The sequence below is a fragment of the Tauraco erythrolophus genome, chromosome 12 (genome assembly GCF_009769465.1).
Source record: "Tauraco erythrolophus isolate bTauEry1 chromosome 12, bTauEry1.pri, whole genome shotgun sequence".
Classification (NCBI taxonomy): Eukaryota; Metazoa; Chordata; class Aves; order Musophagiformes; family Musophagidae; genus Tauraco; species Tauraco erythrolophus.
The window spans coordinates 7541560-7563313 of NC_141476.1; the positions used below are offsets into that span (position 1 = coordinate 7541560).

The 21754-nt window shown below is 41.3% G+C and overlaps 1 protein-coding gene across 1 annotated transcript in view; it reads left to right on the plus strand.

Annotated features, from left to right (window-relative positions):
- Positions 1 to 21754, plus strand: part of MAGI1 (membrane associated guanylate kinase, WW and PDZ domain containing 1) — a 354654-nt gene that overhangs the window by 251929 nt on the left and 80971 nt on the right. Inside the window, exon 3 of the mRNA XM_086618809.1 lies at positions 13633 to 13752. Coding sequence (XP_086474935.1) covers positions 13633 to 13752 — 120 coding nt within the window. The remainder of the gene's footprint in view (positions 1 to 13632; positions 13753 to 21754) is intronic.

Genomic DNA, 21754 nt, shown 5'->3' on the forward strand with positions numbered 1-21754 from the left:
CCTGTCTCAAGTAAAGTTCTTGTGGTTGTAGTTCCCTTTCACCTATGAGAGGATAGTATTTGTGTAATAGGCAAAATACTTTCCCACAACTCATGGCAGTGTTTTCCCTCACCGTGTTTTTTTGCCACATAGATGTTTGGAAGTATTAATAATCGTGTTTTCCTCTTCGACTCTGGAAATAGCCTAATTTGACTTAACAATCAGAAAGAAAAAATAATAAAATAATGTGATTCATTCCTGTGCAAAATGTAAAGCATAACTTAAACAAATGGCAATAATGATAGGGAAAATGCTGTAGTGAATGTTTCAAACTTTTAAATTTTGTGTTGAGGTATGAAGTGGCCTGAAAGGAGTGAGTGGCAGTTCATCAAAAGGATGTGTGTTTCCTTGTAATTCTGTTATATTGGCTTTTTCCAGTTATTAATCTCAGAATTGCTAAAAATATATGGGATAATGGATGATTGCTATGCAGAGCTCTAATTTACTTTACTGCACAGTCACTGTGGGAAAGTGCTTTAGCTATTTTGGCTCTTTTGTATTGCCTCGAGAGAGAATTTCACCCATGTGTTTTGCTCCAGAAGTCATCTGTTGTTTTTCAATGTATGCATACAAACAGCTCTTGCTGCTACGCCTAAATATTGAGTCAGCAGTTCCCTCTGATGAAGCCATCACCAAGGACTGTCCCGTTTATCTCGACAGATCAGCATCGCAGAGTGCGTAATGCTCTTAGCCCCAAAACGTTGTCTGCTAACCACAGAATCGTGGGACACGAGTGACCTTCTGCTCTTTCACTTCCTAATCGGCTCTGAGCTTGGGCTGCCAGCTTGGCTGCTCCGTGCCTCCATAACCCATCTGAAAAATGGGCGCAGTTTCCCACCTTGCTGAAGGCGTTTTGAAGGCGAATATACTGACAAATGGGAGCTGCTCAGATTTTTTGATGGATGTTAGAGGATTGGGTGTTCATTTTATTTTTATTTTAAATATTTAAAAGGTCTGTGATTAAATTATGTCACATCCATTGGGCTTTTGTCACCCTCATCCTGCAGTTGCAGAGGCAGCAGGGATTCCTCTCTGGTTGTCTTCTGCTTTTCTGCAACGCTTCCTCAGCGGAGTGAGACAAGTGTTTCATTAAAAAAATAACTCCAGTGTCACAAAATGATACATCACCAATCATGCTCTTGAATGTTTGAGCTTTATTGCTATATGTCATTTATGACTTCATCTCAGTACACATGTGTATGTCATCGTACTGGGAATTTAGACTCCTAACAGATTAACGAATGGCTAGGCTGATAATCAAGGCTGATTCACCATGTCTCATGGATTTACTTGAAATCAGGTAAGATGTCACTAGCCTTTCTGACTGCCATATCGCTCTGCCACTGGTTGTCACCTTCATGAGAGCAGATGTGGAGAAAACATGTGTTGCCCTTTACATCCCAGCATGTCAGCATGGGCCTCCGGTGAAGCCTGGCAGTCCCATGCTGGGACATGCGGCGCTGGGAGGTGGGACCACCAGTGCCTGCCAGGCTTGTTGCCTCCACCAGTGTGATGGGCAGCAGGGACCACACATCACCTGAGATCAGCAGAGTGTCCTGAGTCAGAACACCAGCTAAGAACAAAAAGAAGTTTGTTTCTTTTTTTGATCCACAAACCATTCATTGCTTCTAGGCTGCTATTCCTGCAGAAACTTGAGCATGTGTTTAACGTGAAGCGTGGAAATTTATCTTGAAGCAATTGGGATACTTGTGTGCTTTGAACTAAGCAGGTGATTTGCAGCAAGTGCCATTACCAGTTCTGTACCAGCATCTGTCTGGCGAAGTGGTTTCACCTACGTCACTCCTCTGAAAGACTTGACGCAGTTGGCAAAGGATAAACACTTCAGACTTTGAAAATAAGGGCTGGAGTTTAGGTTTAAACTTTACTTTTTTTTAATTAAGCTCTTATCTGTTATATGACATCCTTGTCCTGAAGAAAAACATTGTCTTTCTGATAATCACTTGACTGTCCTCTAAGTCAAATAGCATATAGATACTTTTGAGAGACTCTCATCTCTGTGTTTTTCTGAAGCCCAGATCTGATTGTGTGCTTTCAGGCATTCATTTTCCAAGTATGAACTGATCTAGTAGCATGGGAAAGCAGATTTCTGGAAAAACTGTCTTCTCGACACCCCAGATCACAACATCCTCCACCAACTGTGTCTAAGCCAAGGAGGCAATTGTGGTTTTGAGGATTACTTCCTTATCCTCAGTGTGATGCCAACACAGGTACAAGCTAAAACCTGGTGGTGGTTTTCTTTGTCGGGAATTGGAGGCAAAGCAAGGAACAGCTCATTTTGTCTGGGCTGCCAGACAGTTACACAAGGATAATTTTTGTGTGCTGTTTATTTATGTTGGATTCAAACCAGCAACGGTGGGAACCTGGAGATACTCTGGAATTACTCACTGCAGTGAAAGCGGGAGCTGCTGGCATTATGGCTCCGTGTGCCGCCTCGTGCTGTCTTTTGGTCCGTCGATACCAGAAGGGCATTGGTAAACCAGCAAATGAGTTTAAAATGGCATTTAAAATTGGGGCACTTGCAGAAAATGATTTGCAAGAAGCTAATAAAATGACGGGAGTGTGTAATGTGATGGAATGATTGTTTTGTGTGAACGCAGAGCTATAAACGCCTACACAGGGACATTTAACAGAGAGAAGGTATAACTAGAAGTAATCAGATGAAATGAAGCAAAGACCATTTAAGCCAAACACTATGTCATTGTCCCCAGTTTAAGCGCTGGAGTATTTTATAGGGGTGGTGCTTGGCTTCGGAAAGGCAGAGTAAAGCACCCTGCGGGTGTATATCCTATGAAATTCATAGGTGATGACAGGATTGGGAGGCCAGGTTTTTATTATTTGTGTACAACTGAAAAAGCGATCAAATAAATGGAAAAGCCTGTATACATTATCAATAGCATGACAGTTAGCTTTGGACTGCAGAGATGTAGAATTACGCGCTACCTAACCAGCAGGCTTACTGTACCAGGGAACGTTTTAATTAAAAGTGAGGAAAATGTATCGTAACTTGCATTTTCTTTAGTATTTTATTGCACTTACAAAACTGTGAGGATTAATAAGCTCTTTCTGTATTAGAGCTGGGAGTGTGGAATTTACAGCAAGGGAACTGTAAATAATAAAATATTCTAATAGTTTTTATTTCAGCGAAATAAAAAAAGGATTAATGTATTTGTTTTCTTATACGTTTTAACACTTCCAATTATCAATAGGGATGAATTCAAAACTCAAACGCCAATCAGTTTCTCAATGTTTGGCATTTTTTCGGCATTCTGAGCAGTTACCTAATCACAACATTACAGAAACTGAACCAGGAGAATGTTTTCAACCAGCTAAAGCCTTAGCAATCATGAAGAAGTGAAGCATGCTGTGCATACAGAGCTACTGAAAAAAAATACAGAAATTGGTAGCAGTTAAGAACAGGTAAAATTAAGGGACAGGATCTGTAGGGAATAGTGCCTAAATGCGCATATTGCTGGGTGGATTTGCTGTCTGTTCTAGTCCTCCCCTTGAGTTTTACAGTAAGTGGATCCATATGGCTACATAACTGCGTGTTTCTATAATCTGCACACTTGGTGCTATATCTAGTGTGTTTGCGTTTATTGGTCAGTATTGAATATGAAGCTGGAAAACTGCTAACCAAAGGTCATGGAGGATTTGTCAGGGAACAAGACCTATCTGAACCAAGGGTCGGTGAGTGGGTAGAGCCAAAAATTGAAGAGCCACAGGAGACTAGTGGCTTTCTATGAGTGCGATGAGGTTATCGCAGTTGGAAGTCCATTAGATTTATAGCATTTTGCGGCCCTGGACTAGGGGGAGAAAGTATGCTGTGGAGACAGGATCTTCAGTGTATGTTATTCAGGGAAAAAGACTGGTTTAAATAACAATATTGATGTCCTGTGGAAGTGTGATGGAATATAGTGTTCTGTTTTTTAAAAAAACCCTCTCTCTTTGATACTCTCTTTTCAGTAGACTGGATGTGGTCACTGAAACAAACTTCAGGCAATGCCTCAGAGATAAATGTGTATTTTTAGATGACTCTTTCTGTGGTGGAATTTTACAGAGATTAGACTAATGAACTGGTCTAGTTTTAAGCACATGCTGTTAGGTGAGGTGTTTTATTAAGACTTTTAACTGCAAATTAAAGGTCTGCTAGAAAGGCAGTTAAAGTCAACAGAATGAGTTTTATATCACATCCAACCAGGGATGACCCACATTGTGTTGTAGTTATCTCAGCAGTACAAACAGCCTCGGAAGACAAACAGCAAGGGAGGTAAGTAATCTTTGTTGGAGCAGCTGAGCTATTGGACATCAAATAATCTCCTATTTATTACTATAGCTTTAAAGTGCAGAATATATTTTCATGGATATATGTACACATATGTATGCAGATGTCAAAAGCAAACATTGCTTTTTAACAAAAACTGAATTGAAATACTGCAGGTGTTTGGTCTGTGTTGGAAAATTGATTTATTACGAGCTTAATTACAATATCTGTTCATAGGAGACATCTAAAGTCTTAAAGTAGATTAGAACACCGGATACTTTGTTTTGGGAAGATTAAATTTTCTTGTATCCAAGTTTTAAAGAAAAGAGAGAAGTTTCTTCCTTCCAATAATAGTGACAGCTTGTGTAGTAGTGTTGTGGGGAATATGCGGGCAGTCTTGCTCCTAGGAAGATCTACTGCTAATCTCACTGTGAGACAAATTTACACATAAATGGCTAACAGTAGTTTCTGATGTGTTTTTTTGTTGTTGTTGTTCTTCCTTTGGTTGTAATAGTCATGTATGTTGCCCAAACAAGTTTTCTTTATTTTATTTTAAAAATCCAAGACGAAACTGTCCATTGTGTTCTTGTTCACTGTATTTCTGCTTCAACACTCCACTGCATGTCTTCCACCAAACTGGGATGTTTCTCCAGTACTTCACGGTGGGTGAAAAGGATCGTGCAATGTTAACAAAACGCTTAAGTTTTCCTGAGAAACCAGTGAACTCAGCTTATCTAACTTGCATGGTTTTGCGTCTCTCTTTGCTCTGTGACTTGGCAATTTATCTTGCAAGAGTTTGCAGTACACTCAGTTCCGAGTGTTGTCTTGACCCTTCATCTTTCCCAAAATTCTCTCCTCTCTGCCTTCTGTCTCCCACTTTAAGAAAAAGGTTTGAGAGTGGTTTATTTTTTACCTACTGTATTATTCTACACAAGTGTGACCTACTCAAAACTTCTACCAAGCCATACGAAGATCCAATAGTTAGTAAAAAGCAATTTTTTCATACTACACTGTCTTAAGTGTAGCCACTGGGCCACTTGGCTCATCCACTGAGCCAAACATGACAGGGAGCTGCTGGGTGTTTTGCTTCTCAGCAGCTGAGCGCCTCTGCTGACCAGTTCATATCTTGGTGTTGATGCTAGCCCTTGACTTACGAAACTCTGAGACTGATGTACACTTTCTCTTTGTCAATTTGTAGAAATCAGATAGCTTTGCCATGAAAAAAGCCATGACAAAAGCAGATATAAAGGAAGATAGGTTGTACCTCCAGATAAACTACTTTCTGTAGTGTGAAAGTATAAATAAGACAATGAAGTATTTGTTTAAAAGTGTTGTTTGCGTGGGAGCAACCCTACATCCCAGGTCTCCTGTGACTTAATTCCAAGCAGATTTTAAGCACTCACACCCACGCATGCCTTTGGCCTGTTGTATTTAATATGGACGTGCACATTCGTATGGAATAGTCATCTCAAGCCACGTTGTGCTTTTCCGTAGCTGCTTCAGGCATGCAGCGTAGAGCACTGCTGTGCTTCGGCATGGTAGGGCTTGAGATGGCTGATGTGGGGCAGCCCTGAGCAAGTGCTGCTGTGATCAGGTTAAGCTCGGTTCGAGATAGTCTGGAGTGAATGATCTACAGGATTAAAAATAACCAGCTAATCAGGGTGCTCTGTAATTATCTCATGTATGTATTTAATTTACCATCTTCAGCTTTAGCCTTTTGCAGAATAGACAAAATTTCTACTGAAAGTAACTATGATGATTTTTAAGTAGAAGAAAGGTGGTCCTTTTGAAATAAAGGTGTGTCTCGTGGTTGTAGCATTGTCTAGACTTCTGAAAATGTGTATATGAGAAAATCTGAATATAAATGCGAGTATATAATCACTGTTAATTTACTTGCAGCTAATTTCACTTCCCATAAGTCACATACACACTGACACAAATGGCAATTTTCATTCATTTCTGTGCCAATATTTAAAAGCAGAACATTATAGTGCAATCTCATTACTACAGCTTTATTGATTTATAAAATTACACTTTATTACACTAATCCATATATTAGAAAGAATAAAATTGTGCATAGTTACAGCTAAGGTCTTCTCGCCAAGGAGGCACATAGTTTGCTTTTTCATCAGTAGTTCATGATTTAAATTAGTGAATGTCATGCTGTTGGACTCCGTGAACACAGGATTAATGGCAAACTCATTAGTTCATGAAGTTTAATCTTCTCGGTGGGTGTCCCACCTCGTGGGAAATAAGAGGGATTCGGCTGCAGGTGTCTGGTGAGGTAACGGCAATCACTCAGAGAGGGATCCAGAAGTCGAGCTGCTGCTATTGCGAACCCAAAAACATTTATTACTTATGTTTTATTTGGTGCTAGAATACTCTTTTTCCCTTAGGAGAAAGTAAATGAATGCTCTGAAGGACACATGAAGAGTTTGCAACTGCATTAGCAACTGCCACGCTGCAGTAGTACCATCGGTGGTGCTTTCCCAGGTCAGGAAGGTGCTGCTGTATTTGAATATTTGGCATAGATCCTTAAATGGGCCTTTTTTAAGTGGCTTTCTTGGGGAGTGTGGCAGGTTTTGTACCCTTACTTCTAGTCATCGGATAATTATCAGTCTCTTTTATATTGATGTTACAGTTGAGAGTGAACCCCCTCATGCTGAATTGGGTTTGTGTAGCCACGGCGTGGTGTTTCGCCACGCATACGCACGAGCTTGCAAAGCCCCAATGCAGCAGCAAGTTATTTTTAATTCTAGATTTAATCTGTTAGGCCCTGATGGTGATCTGTAGAGTTTCCTAAATCCCATTGATTTCTCTAGAACTAGGCTCCTGAAGCTTTTGGGAGCCTGGGTCTGGCTGATCTTGCACTATAAAATGGAAACAAACCCACTTTGTCTACCTCAGAACGCTATAAGGATAAACGCATTGAAGATTATCAATGTTCTTACTTGGTGGCACCGAAGGCCACAGAAGTACCAAAAATAGATTTGAAAGGGACTGAAATAACTTGCTGCCTGGAGGGTTTACAAACTCTGAGCTGTTGCTGTGCGACTTGGCTGAATCCTTTCTCCCGGGAGGCTCCGGGCAGTCAGTGCTTCTTTCAGACAAAGGGCCAGAGAGATGCAACTGGACACGGCGGCTCGGAAAGAGGGAGAGCAGCTTTTACATGCATGGAGGGTCGATCTGCCGTTGCTCGTGTGCATGGCTGGCACAGTCCTTTGAGCAAGATGGGATCCTCACGAGCTGCTGCTGTGGGAGCCAGCTTTGGCCACTTAGTGTTACTGGAAAGGCTGGTGAGAGCAGAAGGAGATACTGAGCTCTTTGTACAAATCCTTTCTGTCTCCCCATGTAGAGAAAAAAAATTACTTTAGACCACAGCTACAAAATGCATTTCTCTCTGAAATGTGTCTGTAGAAAGACAGGTTTGTCTTGGTCAGCTGTTTTCTGGGTTTAATCAGTCATTCCTGCTGACCACGGTGACAGGAATTTGCTTTTAGTACTGCAGTTATCTGTGTGGCCAGGAAGAGTCAATCAGCATCTGTTCCTGTGCATGCATCATTAACAGAGCTGTGAATTAATTTCTAGCGACAGACCACAATCTCCTTTGGACTGAATTTCTACTCCGCCACCGAGACACTTTGAATGCTTGTCACATTCTTGTGGATTTTAGGTATCAATTTGCTGGCTAGAGGGGGGATAGACAACGTATAAAATCCCAGAATTATCTTCCTGAGTTTCAAGTTTCAGGAGAAAATTGTATTTATAAGTCGAATATGTTTGGTTTGTAACAGACCAGACCTCTCTGAAACTGCTGTGTTTGCGTGTAGTTACAACTCTAAATTACCTCTTACTCCTTACCGTAGGTAGGTGGGGACACGCACGTGTTTAGTGGATAGCATAACAGTGTCTGAATGCAATTTCTTCTACTATTGTTGAAAAAAAACCCCATCAGCAGTCTCAGTTTGGATAACCCCAGAGGTCAATAAGATGAAGTAGTTCTGTGTACAGTGTTTTCTTACAGATAGGTTACACTTCGTTTTTTGTTAATGTAGATAAGGCTGTTTCCAATACTGTGCTGCAGATGAGTTCTGCCTTCAGCTTGGCTGCTAATCAGGTTGCCTCTTCTGGAGACAGACCAGGTAGTCTCTGTCTTTTCCCTTCTCTGCTTGCCATTAGCAGATCTGTGGAGTTTGTCCTCCCTTCCAGTTATCTGGCACCAGAGGTGACAGATGCAGCAGAGCCAAAGCAGGCTCTCCAAATTATCCTGTGACATGAGGGAAGAAGGTGACCTCTAAACACGGTGCAGAGGGAAGAGGGGCTGTTTTCCTAATATGTTTCTTTCTTGGCAGCTGAAGATTTTTTCAGCGTAGGTGATGAGAGCAGTCTCTTGCTGAAAGAACAAAAACATCAGTCTTCGAGAGCCATGGCTTCCTGAAGAAGAGCATCCTTCCTTCTAACCCACCTGCAAACAGCCTCTCAGCAAACCCCCACAACAGCACTTTGCCTTGCAGCCTTGTGAGCCAGCAGCATCCCTGTACACTTCACATTAAAACCTATTTCCTACAGTTCCGTTCTCAGTGACCTGAGATTGTATAAAATATGGCTGTAGCAACGATATCGTTACTCCAAGTGTACAACTGCCACGTTATCTGTCATTTTAAGAGAAGGTGGTCAGTGGAGAGGAGAAGCAAATGACTTGTGGTTTGATCAGCTATAATTTGGTGACTCACCAGATTATCGCTGCCAGCCAATGGAATTGGATTAGGAGTTTGCAGAAATCATTGCTTCGCAAACGGGAGATGTAAGTGTTCTGCACTTGAGAAGTCAACCTCTAAATGACTTGCCAGGGGCTGTTTTGGTACATGGTAACAGAATTACTGCTCAAGAACTGTTTTTGTTTTAACAAGAAAGTAATTGAAGTGACTGTGGCCCCTTTGAAGTCTTATTTTTAGATTACAATAAGCAAGATTCTGATTAATTTAGCAGCGGGGCATCAGTGGCTATTAACAGCTTAACATGAGGCCCTGGTAGATTGATAAGGAGCTAAACAGCCCTGAATCACATATTAACAATCTGGTCATACTATAATTGAGGCTCATGTTGGGTAATTGTCAGTGTGGTTGATAGGCAACACAACAGCAGCAGCTTTTTGTCTTTTAAATGGCCACTTAAATTATTCAGAATATTAGTTGATAGTCATCAGTACATCTGAGCCACAGTCCAGTTATTCTAGGCATGGATGACAAGCTTTAATTTAGTTAGCTTAAGTACTGCGCCGGGCTCTGCTTGGGCAAAGTCACCTGCGTCTATAAGCAGTTTCTCGAGTGGGGTCTTCAGACCATGATGAGATCTTTCTTCTGTGGCCTAAGCATGAGTAGTGCATGAATAAACTGGGATGCAGCTAGCTTGAGTGTGATAACCAAACCAAGAACTGGGCAAATATTTCACCTAGCATATGGACCTCCCATGCTATATGTAGTTTTACCTCCTCAGACCAAGAGAGAAGGTAAAACCTACAATGCTAACCCATAGCGTTACTTTTATTTATTTATTTTCTTAAGTCTGCTGTGGTTGCAGAAGATTTGAGCAATTCCCCGAGTTTTATATGTTGTGGGACATTCGAGCCAAGTAAGAGCAGACGTTTATGAACCATTGAATATGCAGAAGTCAGTAACCACTCAGTTGCTCCTCCAGTTCCTTCTTGTTGTAGTATTAGCAATGCTGAGCTAGTCGCACAGTGGGACATACCTCAAATTAATTAGCTAAATTGCTACCTAATGGCAATAAGATCTGATACCACTTAATATTTCAATGCAAACATGGCAGACATGTTAACATATTTAAATACGATTGGCTCGCCTTTTCTAATGTATCTTAACTCCTGTTTGGGCCCTCTGCAGCACTCACTTAATTCTGCCATTAGCAGTGGTCTCATCTGCTGTTAGCTCTGATAAAATGTTCGGTCATCTCCATAGCCCTCTCCTTCAGTGATGACCGTGCTGTGGTAAGGGTGCTGAAATGCAATTTAAAGGGGGAAGGAGGACACACACTATGCTTTGCTTGTAATTAAGTCACGTTAACGATGGGAGACTTAATTGCAGTTTGGAGTTTATCAGCAGCAAGCTCCAACGGTAGCTTGCAGGCTGCGATGGTGCCGGGCTGTGCGCACACGTGCTGCCCAGTAGCTGGGCAGTGGTGGAGGGGCTCGGGGTGGAAGGTGCTGATTATTCTCAGCATCCCGTCCATGAGAAAAGTCACCAGTTTTACTTACGCACCTCTTGGTTTTCTTTTCTTTCCCCCTTTCTTTCTGCCCACCCTTTCCCCCCACCCCCCTTGTGAAGCAACCCTTCTGGCTTTGTTGTAAGTGTGGTTTGTAATCATTGTACACATCCCAGATGGTTCATGAAAACTCTTTGAAATGCCATCTGCCAGGCGTGTGTCCAGCCGGCAGCCTGTCATTCTGCTACAAGAAAAACGGAGGCGGGTTTTCCCTTCCCCCTGCCTTCCTGAATTGCATTCAGCAACACTTGCTCAGATGTGAAGCAGGATAACAGCCCGAGCATCTGCAAGCAATCTTTGCTCTAGACAGCAACATGGAAAGTTGTGGGGTTTTTCGCCTTCGCCCAGATAAGATATCCTAACCAGCGTAGTTTTTGTTTTCCCTGTTTGTTGCCGAGGACCGACGGGAGGTGACAAATGTTATCTCTGTGATGTAATGTTTTTCTTTTACTCGACGACTTGGCGCTTCTGATGCATTCAGCGTGTGTTGCAGGCAATCGCGCTGATAGCGAGCACATCTGCGATTTCTCGACTTGAACATATTCAGGAAATTAAGAACACTGAGATGAAACAAATAGATCCATTAAAATGGCTCAGAGGAATTATGGCAGAGATATAATTGTCATGTCAAATAGGCAGCCAGCACTAGTAAACTGCTGACTGCAATTTCACCGCTATAAAAATTCAGGAGGAAAAAAAAAAGATTAATAAATACTCTCTGTGGGAAGATAAAGAATAGAAGAGGGCTTTAAAAGATAAAGTAAAATGAATTTTGAAGTTCCCTGATCTTTGTGTCTCGTGAATGTGTGTTGTCAGTTACTGGGAAAAAGTATGTCCCAATCTTTGTCATTCAGTTCAGGGTGACATTTGACTGATGCATTGGATGAGGAGCACTACAGACTCTTAATGCTGACTTCCATTGTGCTCCAGGCATGGGACAGCTCTAGCATATCCTTGGATGTTCTTATTGCTGAAGCTTTTCATTCTTCCTCCTTACCTCTTGTGGGCCTGGTTTAGGGGAACCTGGCAGGGGTCAGGAGCCACGATGTCCTGGTGAGGGTCCTCACAGCCTCAACATCCACAGTGATGTTGGTGCTCAGGGAGGACATGCTGCGTCCAAGCTGTGCCCCTTCATCCTGGGTGCCTGCAAGGTCCTTGTATGCCAGGGAGGGACCTGTGTAGGCATTGCCCGCTCAGCCTTGCTGCCTGCCTTGCGATGGCAATGCAGAGAGAGGCATGTGGTGAAGTTCCAGGATTTCTCTGGTCTAGATCTGTGAAAGACATCTCTCCTCTGTTACAAACTACTTGGTAAAAATCGTTGTAGTCTTCCTGTAAGAATTCAAGAATACAAAGAATGCAAAATTGAATCCTTTCAAATAGGAAAGAGTCATTCTGCTTGTAGAGTGAAGATATCCATCACCATTTCCATCCCTTTTTTTGCTTTTCCTCCTCCTGCCTTCACTCATTCACAGCGCTTCAAGAGAAGGAATGATAGAAAAAGCACAGGAATTTATAGACTATCTGAAGGCTGATGGTAAATAATAAAAAAGAGAGGAAGTTTCTATTTTGAAACAAGAAGTAGAGGATGTTAGAGAAAGTGGATGTCTATCAAGGAAATTAGTGATAGTCTTTCAAGGGTGTCACTCTGTCAAGGCTGACCTCTTGAACAGTCTCTCGGATGAATAGGGCATAAGCAGACTTTCCGCTTCCCTGGCACTTGAGGAAAACATTTGCCAGATGCAGGCATGGTAAATTTATGCTCTTTCAACTTCTGAGAGCTGGAATCTTCCCAATTAGTTTCCAGAAGTTCAACTTCTTTATACTTTTTTCAGTCCTTTTATAGAGGGTTTAAGAAATTGTGTGCACTGAGAAGGCACTGCCCAGGGGCCGGAAGAGTCCCACAGAAGTGCGAAATCATGCTTCATTAAATGTTAGGCATGATTTCCACTTCTCTAAAGTTATTCCCTAGCCAGCAGGCTGGTTGTGGTCTCAGACACCTCCAACTCTCTAACGCTGCTCTTTCTTCCAAAGTTCAGTTTTCCTGGACCATCTGTAAATCTGTCATTTATATTTAATCCGAGATGTACAGAATCCAGCCATCTCCTGGCCTCTGGAGTCATGCAAAGCAAAGGCTATTGAACAGAAATTGATCCTAATCAATTAAGCTGTGCTCAGTGACCTAAAATGCAGTGGCCCAAGCCATCTTAGCAAAAAGTCATGAAATGACTCCTCTTACACCGTGCTTCAAAGGGCTGTAAATTGGTCAGAAGGGAGAAGAGTTTCAGTGCTGGCAGAGTAGCCGTGATCAGAGCTCCGTTCTCCATGGGTACTATTTAAATTGTCAAGTGCTAGAGAGAGATTCTATGTGAATTATTACTCAAAAGGAAAAGTATTTCTTGAACTGGAATGAGCTTATAGGTGAAGTGTTTGCAGGTCGTCTCTTTAGTGAGCATGTGTGAATGGTGCATCAAAACTGTCTCGTGGTACTTTTTAATGCTGAATAAAAAAAATAGCATAAATAGAGATGAAATATGAGGAAGAAATAAGGGAGAAAATATCTTTATGGTGTGAAAGAATATTTGGTGAGATAAAGTGAAGACAGAAATAATGGAAGCTAGGAAGAAATTGCCTTATCTGAGAATACAGATTGGAATTTCAGTGAAGTTGAAGTATGAGAGACTGTGCTAATGGCAGGCAGGTAATTACTGGCATATTCCCAAATACCAAACTCCTCCAGTTGTGTTTCTGCATGTGATATGAGAGATTTCTTTGCCAGGAAGTCTTTCTGGAATATCAATAACATTGTCATTGGGTGGAACAACTGGTACCACCAGCTCAACCTGTGATCTATGTCTTATCTTGTTTTTACGTGGACTCCTAACTTGCAACTGAACTCTTGAACTGCTCTCTGTGTAGCTCATGGAATTGTATTTTACAGATAATACTGGATAGTTATGATCAGTTTAAATTGTCTCTTTTAACTCTTGATAAGAAAATAACTATATTAATGTGCTAATTTTTCCTTTCAGGCACAACCCGCCCTCCAAGAGAAGGAGAAGTGCCTGGTGTGGACTATGACTTTCTGACTGTGGAGAAGTTTCTGGAGTTGGAGCGAAGTGGGACCCTTCTGGAAGTAGGAACTTATGAAGGTATGGAGCCACGGGTAGTGAAAAAGCACTTCAAATCACCATGGTAGGACACCAGACTTACAACACCCTTGCTCAAGTTAACCATCTTGAGTTAGGACCTCACTTTCCATCCTAGTGCTCTACTTCCCTTTTCTCTGTGTACCCTGAGAGAGGGAATTGCGATATTGCTGTGTTTTTGTCTTTTCCCTTCAAGTTAACTACCTCAAAATATTAACATCAATAGACCAGTAAATTCCAGTATCAAGTCTGGTGAAATAATACTGAGGGAAGACAGTGTGGCAGTGAATGAAAATGCATCTTTTCTTTGTGTCCACTATAGCCCATCTCCTTGTTCACTTTTTCTTCCCCCCAGCTCTCTTTCCCTTCCTCTTGTCCTTCATCTTCCCTGAGTACACATCCTTTATCACCCAGTTGTGTCTCACTATGCAGTTACATGATGCACTGCTTTTGGCCTCTTTTTCTTCTTTATTCTTGGATAATTACTTCTAACTTGAGTCATTGTGTTGATCCTTTTACAGCACAGCTTTACAAACAAGGGCACTGAGACAGCCAAGGGGCACGGAAATGTCCCTAGGGTGAGAGCAGGAGAAAGATAGCTTTGACTCCCAGAGAAATACAAGGCAAATTGGCCGTATTTAGATGCACAATAGGATTTGTGTAACTGAACCTGCAATCTATGTCTATTTTAAACTGAAAACTCCTTTTGGGATGGGATTTTTTCTTTTTTTTTTTTTTTTCTTCTCTCCTGGAGAACATTCAAATATACCTCTTGAGAAGACAATGAAAAAAATACTCTACAGGTTTGAAAGTCCTTCCAGTGTACTTCAGCTTGTTTCTATTTCCAGTGTCATGTTTCCATTTGCAAGAATTTAAATAGGACTTGTCATAAGTTGTTAAAAGACTTATTCTTGCAGCCATTAGTAAGAAAGATGAAATATATTTGAAAATATGAACTACACATGAATAGCTGGATGGTCTTCGAAATGTGGTCATCAAATGTGAACACGGATTGTGACATGTGGTTTTTGTTTTGAAGCTCTCAAAAAAAAAAAAAAGTCCTGAAACACTGTTTGTTTAGTCTCCTTCTTTAAAAACTCCCTTGTAAGGTCACCTTTAAACCTTACTCTTATTCCCAACTGCAGACAATTGCAGTGTCAAACCTGGTTTGCATGAAGATGCTAAACGTATAATTTGGTTTCACTCTTCCACCTCTCTGAGCTGATTAGCTCCATCAGCACCAATACTAACATTCCAGCAGCAGCACTTCTCCAAAATGAGCTTTTTCCTCTCTATGCTTCTAATTATAACCCTAAATTAGTTTTCTTTGTCATGGTGCTTGAAATAGATCAGCTGAACTGCCTCGCCATTGCTTCCTGATCATATTTGTTCTGGTGACCTTTCTACTTGGAAAGACAAAATGGGTAACTGTCTGTAAGCTGGCTCCTGGGACATGCTGGGAATTGGTTTTCAGGAAATGCTGTTCCCATCTGGGATAGTTATAACATGGTCATTTCATTGCTTATGTGATTATATGCAGCAGCAGCTAAATTGTTTAGATTTCATGGGTTGCTCTTTTGAGTTGTTGAAGATGAGGTTGATTTCTCAGAAGTCTAATGGGTATTTAATTTCTGTGGGTGATAGAAGTGTCTGAACTTTAAAGGAATAATTTGTCAGAAGTGCTGAGAAGCCTCTTTCTCCGTTGACATCAGTGACACTGGTGCATAGTGGTTCTGGAGAGCTGGCCCATGGAAGGAAAAATCAATAAGAATAAAGCAAATAATGATGATGCATGTGTGCACATATGCATCAAGACACATTACTATTTGATTGTAATGTGAAATAAATGAAGTTCATTTTTCACTTACAGCTTCAAGAAATTATTTTGCTGCTTTCCAAGATTTCTTTAATGGCTTTGTTGTACTTTTTTTGTAAATCTTATTTTACAACTGTATCGATCAAGACAGTGTCAATCTTGATTAGGTCTCGGAGGATGGTGTGACTCAGACACAATGCTGCAATCACCAGCAATTTTGTCTATAAAAAAAAAAAAAACAATCTGCCAAAGAACCCAGACCACAAAGTAAGTTAGGCTTCTAATGTCCAAGTCTTTGTTACTGCCCAGATTTATAGTCTTAGATTACTTTAATTATCATTTGGTTTATGCTGCATTTTGCTGCCGCTTTTTTTTTTTTTTTTTCTAATGTACCACCATGATGAAGTTGATTGCATTTTTGACTCTCTCAGTGTTGGCTTATTCTAAACCAGAGAGATGGCACCCAAAAAAAGAAAATCATCTTCCGTTTCTCTCTGGAGATGAATAAAATAATAGCTTTTATTATTAATAATACTACCTATCCTACTGAGAAGGAATCAAACAATTTCAAAGATAGAGTTGCTTTTGGTTACAATATAATTAGGTGATTTAGAGATGAAGGAAGTGGAATGCTATGAAATGGAGAGTAGTGATGATGAATGGGGAATTTTTCGTGTGCCTGACAGCCACAAGCTCATGTGGCTCAAGCAAGATGGTGGTTTGGGGTCAGGGTGGTTAATTTCTAAGCGTCTGCATGTAGTGGTTGGGGAGATGGATGTATGCTCTGTAATTCTGACCCGAATAATCAAGATAAAAGTTTTGACATTACTGGATGACCTTTGTCTGTCTCTTGAAGGCATAAAGCCACCAAGTTACTGGCACTGCCATTGGGAAAAACCTCGTGGGAGAAGATGTAACATGAGCATTTGTTTAGTAACAGTTACTGAAGAGAACTTCTGGGGAGAAAGATTAGAAACAGGGAGCCGTCAGAAGAGGGGTAATACACAGAACTTTCATGCTGATATGGATACTATTGATTTGGAAAGAATAAAGAACAAGCAGAAGAGAAAAGTTGGAAGCCATAAAAGAGTAGTAGAGCGTATCAGGTTTTGAAAGAACAACCCGGGTTTTGAAAGTGCTCTAATTGCAAAGAGAGAAACTGCAAGCTGAATAGGACAAAAAAGGTGTTGCCTACCTACTGGGCTGCGTAGTGTCAGTGTTATTTCGTCTGACACACTGCAAATAGGTTCCTCTCTGTAGTTTTTGATTCGCATCCCAGTGAATGCAGAGTAGGCATGGCAGCTGCTTTTCTGGTCACCTCCACAGTATGTTCTGCACCCAAAATGCTCCAAAAATCTTGATCAGGTGGGAGGGGGCATTTGCAAGCTCATTTCCTGAGGTTTTCAGCTCCAGTTTTAACATGCTGATTTTGTAGCCATAAAGCCTAGAAACTTCTTTTTTCCGTAATGAAACTACAAGTTGATCACGTGAATCCCGGAGCTGGAGCTGAAATCCTGGAAGATCTGCCCAAAGCTGTGATGCTGCACCAGTATTGGTGCTTTTTGCACCACGTGCATGCTGGTAAAGCTGCATGAAATGCGCTCAAGCCAGTTAGTAATTCCCATTGACAATACTTATTAGGAAGGGATACATCTTTTTAGCCTGCACGTTGTCAAGGTCTTCTGGTAGACAGGAAACCATGATAGTTGTAATCTGAGGCACTTATTGACTGGTCCTTCAGGGCATAAAATACTGATGGATGCATGGAAGTACTTGTGTAGGTTACTAATTATTTCATGATTACTCCTGCATTTGAATTGTGGGCTCTCACAGGGCCCCCCAAGGGAGGACTGTGTTGAGCAGAGCCGAAACTTCCAAGATTTTATTCCCATTTCTTCCCTAGCTGCTGAGTGGCCCTGGGCAAATCAGGTAACTGCTCCATACTTCAGGTTACCGGCCTGGAGAATATTAAAACAACACTTACTTCTCTCTTCATTAATATTTCAGCAGATATCCTGTGCCTGCAGGTATCTCCTGTTACAAAGAGGAGGGCAAGAGTCGAAGCGATGGTGTTTCAGCGGGCTGTGCCGAATGCAGCAGCGGAGATGGGCGCTGTGCAGGGACGTACGGGGACATTACCATGGTGGCTGAGTTTTGAATGGGGATGGCTGTGTCACCGGGGTCTGGCGAGGCTGTATTAATGAATGCCTGCCCAGCACTTAGTGATCCTCAAAAGAAAAAGTGCTGCACTTTATAACATGTGAAGGGTTATTACATTATAGCGTGTTATTGTCAAGGCATCATCTTTCATTCTCAGGACAAGTGTTATGTGATTGCCAAGAGAAGTAATAAGTAATCTGCATTAGTCTCATGACTAAGATGTAATGGGGTGACTTGCTAACGTTTTTAAAGTGTATAAAACTCGCTACTGTAGACAGGGTCTCCGATTGTGGTACTTAATGAGCGTAATAAATTACCTTAATAGTGCAGTTAGAATTTCAGCTGAAGTAGAGAGGTGTATTCAGCAACATGCTTCAAATCAAGATGCCTTGAGCCTAATTTATCCGCTGTGCTTGCTCTCCTTGGGTTTCTCCGCAGCAGCCCCACTCTCCCAGCTGCTTTAGCAAAATGGCTGGATTTTCTTTGCTGCTCTTCTGCTGTTTTCACAGCCCGTGGGCCTCGCCAACTTGGTACAGCCTTGAAAGGAGTGCTGTGTCTGTGGCACACAAAACATGGCAGGAAGATTGGGCAAGTAAGGGTGGCAGATGCTGGGGATTCCCATGCAGTGGAACAACATGTTCCGCTTAACAAGATAAGATCCGCTTATTAATGTCTCCGTACTACAGATTGACTCAGTAAATCATAATGGCTCCTTTAGCACCATTACAATGTATCGTGTCGAATATCCACTTATTAACATCTGTGCACTGCATAAAGGTTCCTGTTCGATCTTTGGCTTTTATACTTTGCTTTCTTTTTTTATCATTATTATTATTTTTTAAACCACTAGTAAAAAAAAGAAAAGACAAGCTCTTGTGTATGTGCACGACTATCCGTGTTCAGCATGAGTGCTGCTAATCTGGAGTTTCATTTGCTAACAATGTTTTATTCTACAAACAGCTACAATGGTAGCAGAGTAACTCTCTCTAAAAGCAAATATTCAAATATCTGATAGGGTTTTAGAGTGGTTTGGAATTTCCTATGGAATTCCCAATTGGCTTCTTTCTGTGCACTTTCAATAAGAAGTTTTCCAATGTGAGCTCTTTCTGAAATTGTTCATTAGAGGTCCTGCTTTTCACTGGTTCTTTTCACTTGATCTTAAAACACAAACCTTGAGGGAAGAGGTTGTTCCCAAACACCTCTGGCAAAAAAAGGATTTAGTGAGTTGGTTGGTCTTTTCCTAAGTTAGATTTCAGGTTATTTTAAGGCATTATTTACTCTCTAACCACAGTCTGATGTGTTGAAGGCTGTTCATAGTAGTCCACTGGTAGATGGCAACCAGGCACATTTTGGCATCATTTCTTGGTTCTGGAGGTGCTCAGGACTGTGTCTAGGATTGGCTACTCCTCGCTGGTGTTACCCAGCTCCCTTTGCACCTGGGCAGCCCTTCTGCTCCGGGAGACAGCCCAGCCTCCGCACGCCGTGGCGTTTCCTGGCCACCGTGAGCTGCAATACACAGGCCACCGCCTTCCAGAGAGGTGTTAATGGGACACATCTTCATGGTGGGAGTATATATATAAATATTTAAGTATTTGCGAGAAGAAGAGTTGCATGTTACAGTGACTTAATGTGGTGTTTTCTTGGTTCCTACAGCCTTGTGCTAGGTGTAGGGTGTGTTAGAGCTGCTTCTCATGTGTTCTCTGTATATACCGTGCACAAGCACATAGATTTCATAGATTTTTCTAGGTTGGAAAAGACCTTAGAGATCATCCAGTCCAACCATCCCTAATCTCCCATTAAACCATATCCCTAAATGCTTATATATGAATTTTTTAATCTATTTGCATGTGGATATAATAATTGCTCTAATACAGCTGGGCTCAGGAAACACCCTGAGCTTCCACATGCCTCATGTTACCAAGATGTTACAGCTTATGTGTTACTTTAAGTTTCTTTGCTTTGTTTTGGCTTGTTAGAGATTTTCTGTGTATAAATGTGCTTGGATGTAGCTGTGTCCGAGTGGTGACAGTAACATGTGGCGATACCTAAACACAGGAAAATTAGGATAAATGAGACTGATTTGATCCGTAGATGACTTTCTGCTACGCTGTCATTGCCTGCAAGGACACTAATTGGAGTAAATGTTAAATTTCAGACAGAAATTGAAATGTGCATATTGTAACATTTTGACTAATTTAACAGGAAACCCAGACTGATCTTTCAGTTAACGGCACCATTTATAACTGAAAAAATTGACAGAGAATCTACTATTTAAAGCAAATTAGATTTGCATATATTGCAGGTTAATTTCTCTGAGATCTTTCATTGCCAGTGTTTTGCTTCCGATCCAGATGCTGTATCCGCGGCTGCCTCCCGGTTGCCTGGATACTCTGAATTTCCTCAAGGCAATTGCTAATCAATGTGCAGTTGCAGCTAGGTGAACCCCACAGACAGAAGCCAGATCTGTCATCTAAATGTAGAAATCTGTAGCAGAATGTGATCTGGGAAGAGAATAGACAAAACACTGTAGCAGGAGCTCTGCTCCCAGGAATCAATTCATCCTTTGCTAATCACACTCAAGCACTCTTGCTGGATTAGATGAGCAGAGGCTCTTCTCCTAAAATTAAGGGTCAATTGTTTTGGTTCTTCTACAGTGCAGAGAAGGACTGCATCTCAGAAAAGAAAACAATTACATTAATAATTACATTTAAAGTCTTCATGTCAAGGCCTTGCTTAATTTTGTTGCTTATCTCCAAGTCTCTTTCCCAAAATACCCATTTGCATCAATACTGTAAGTTATGAACTGCTTTTTAAAACATGAGCTGTTAGTGGAGTCCTCATTAACACAGAGCGGTGACTTTGAAGATCAGATGGACTTCTCGTGGACGCGGGATCCTCTGTGCTACACAGAGGTTTTTGAGCTTCTTAGTTTGTGGGTTTTTTTTTATAATTGGAAAATTATGTCTCACAGCAGGTGTCAGTAAATTCAGAACTGTGAGAACTCTGCTCAGTATTTTCCTGACACACAAATGCACTCCCAGACCCAGGCCTAAATATTTCCACGCCAGAAGAGCAAGACAAATTCTGCTCCCCAGAAAAAGAGAATAGCTACTGCAAAGCAAACACCTACAGATTAAAGTAACTGAAATATACGGTTTGGGACCACATTCTTCAATTGATGTCGTACCATTAGGATTAATGCTCAAGCTCGTGCTTGACCTTGCCCAGAGCTCCTCTGCCTTCTTTCGCCTCTCTGCATCAGCTCTGCCACCCTGTCCCCACCCCAGCAGCCACTGTGGTCTCATCTTCCCTCTCTGCAGGGTGAAACACCTACTTTCATGTCCATTCCACTTCAGACTCTTTTTAGATTGCATCTCTGTTCTTATGCATTTCTACCCATTCCAGAAACAGCATCTTGGATGGATGGAGTCCTTTCAACTGCAATTGAATCAAATAGTGATTGGCAAAAGTTTTTATGGATTAGATTCATGGTTATTTACTTAAGGCTAGCTAATTAGTGTATTTCTGTGAATTACGTTTCAAATTCTAGGTCACATAAACAACTTAAGATTGTCTCTTAATTTATTGCCTCTCAGGTGAATATTTAATAAGAATATTTTGTTATTCTGAAATATTAGATGAATTTTCCATTACCGCTAGGTTTCTAACACTTAAAAAGAAAGTTCTCTTGGCTGGCAGTGTTGCTTTAATTCCCAAGCTGCAGGACAGAGTAGAAGCTGCTGTAGATTGCGTTCATTGATTATGATCACTGCTTGAATTGGCAGAGGAAGAAGTGTTATGATGATGAGAACTTGTCTTATTGTTGTGATTAGCTGTTACCAAAGTCTAATTACTGTGCGTGATGCTAAAATGTGTAAGCTGCCGACACTTAGAGATAAGGAGACGAAAAGAAATCACTTCACTCCAAATAGCTATTCTGAGGATTTTTTTCATTATTCTTGTTATTTTTGTGCACTCTCCTGAGTGGTGCTTTAGAGTGCGTGAATTAAGTCATGACTTTGGCTGCAA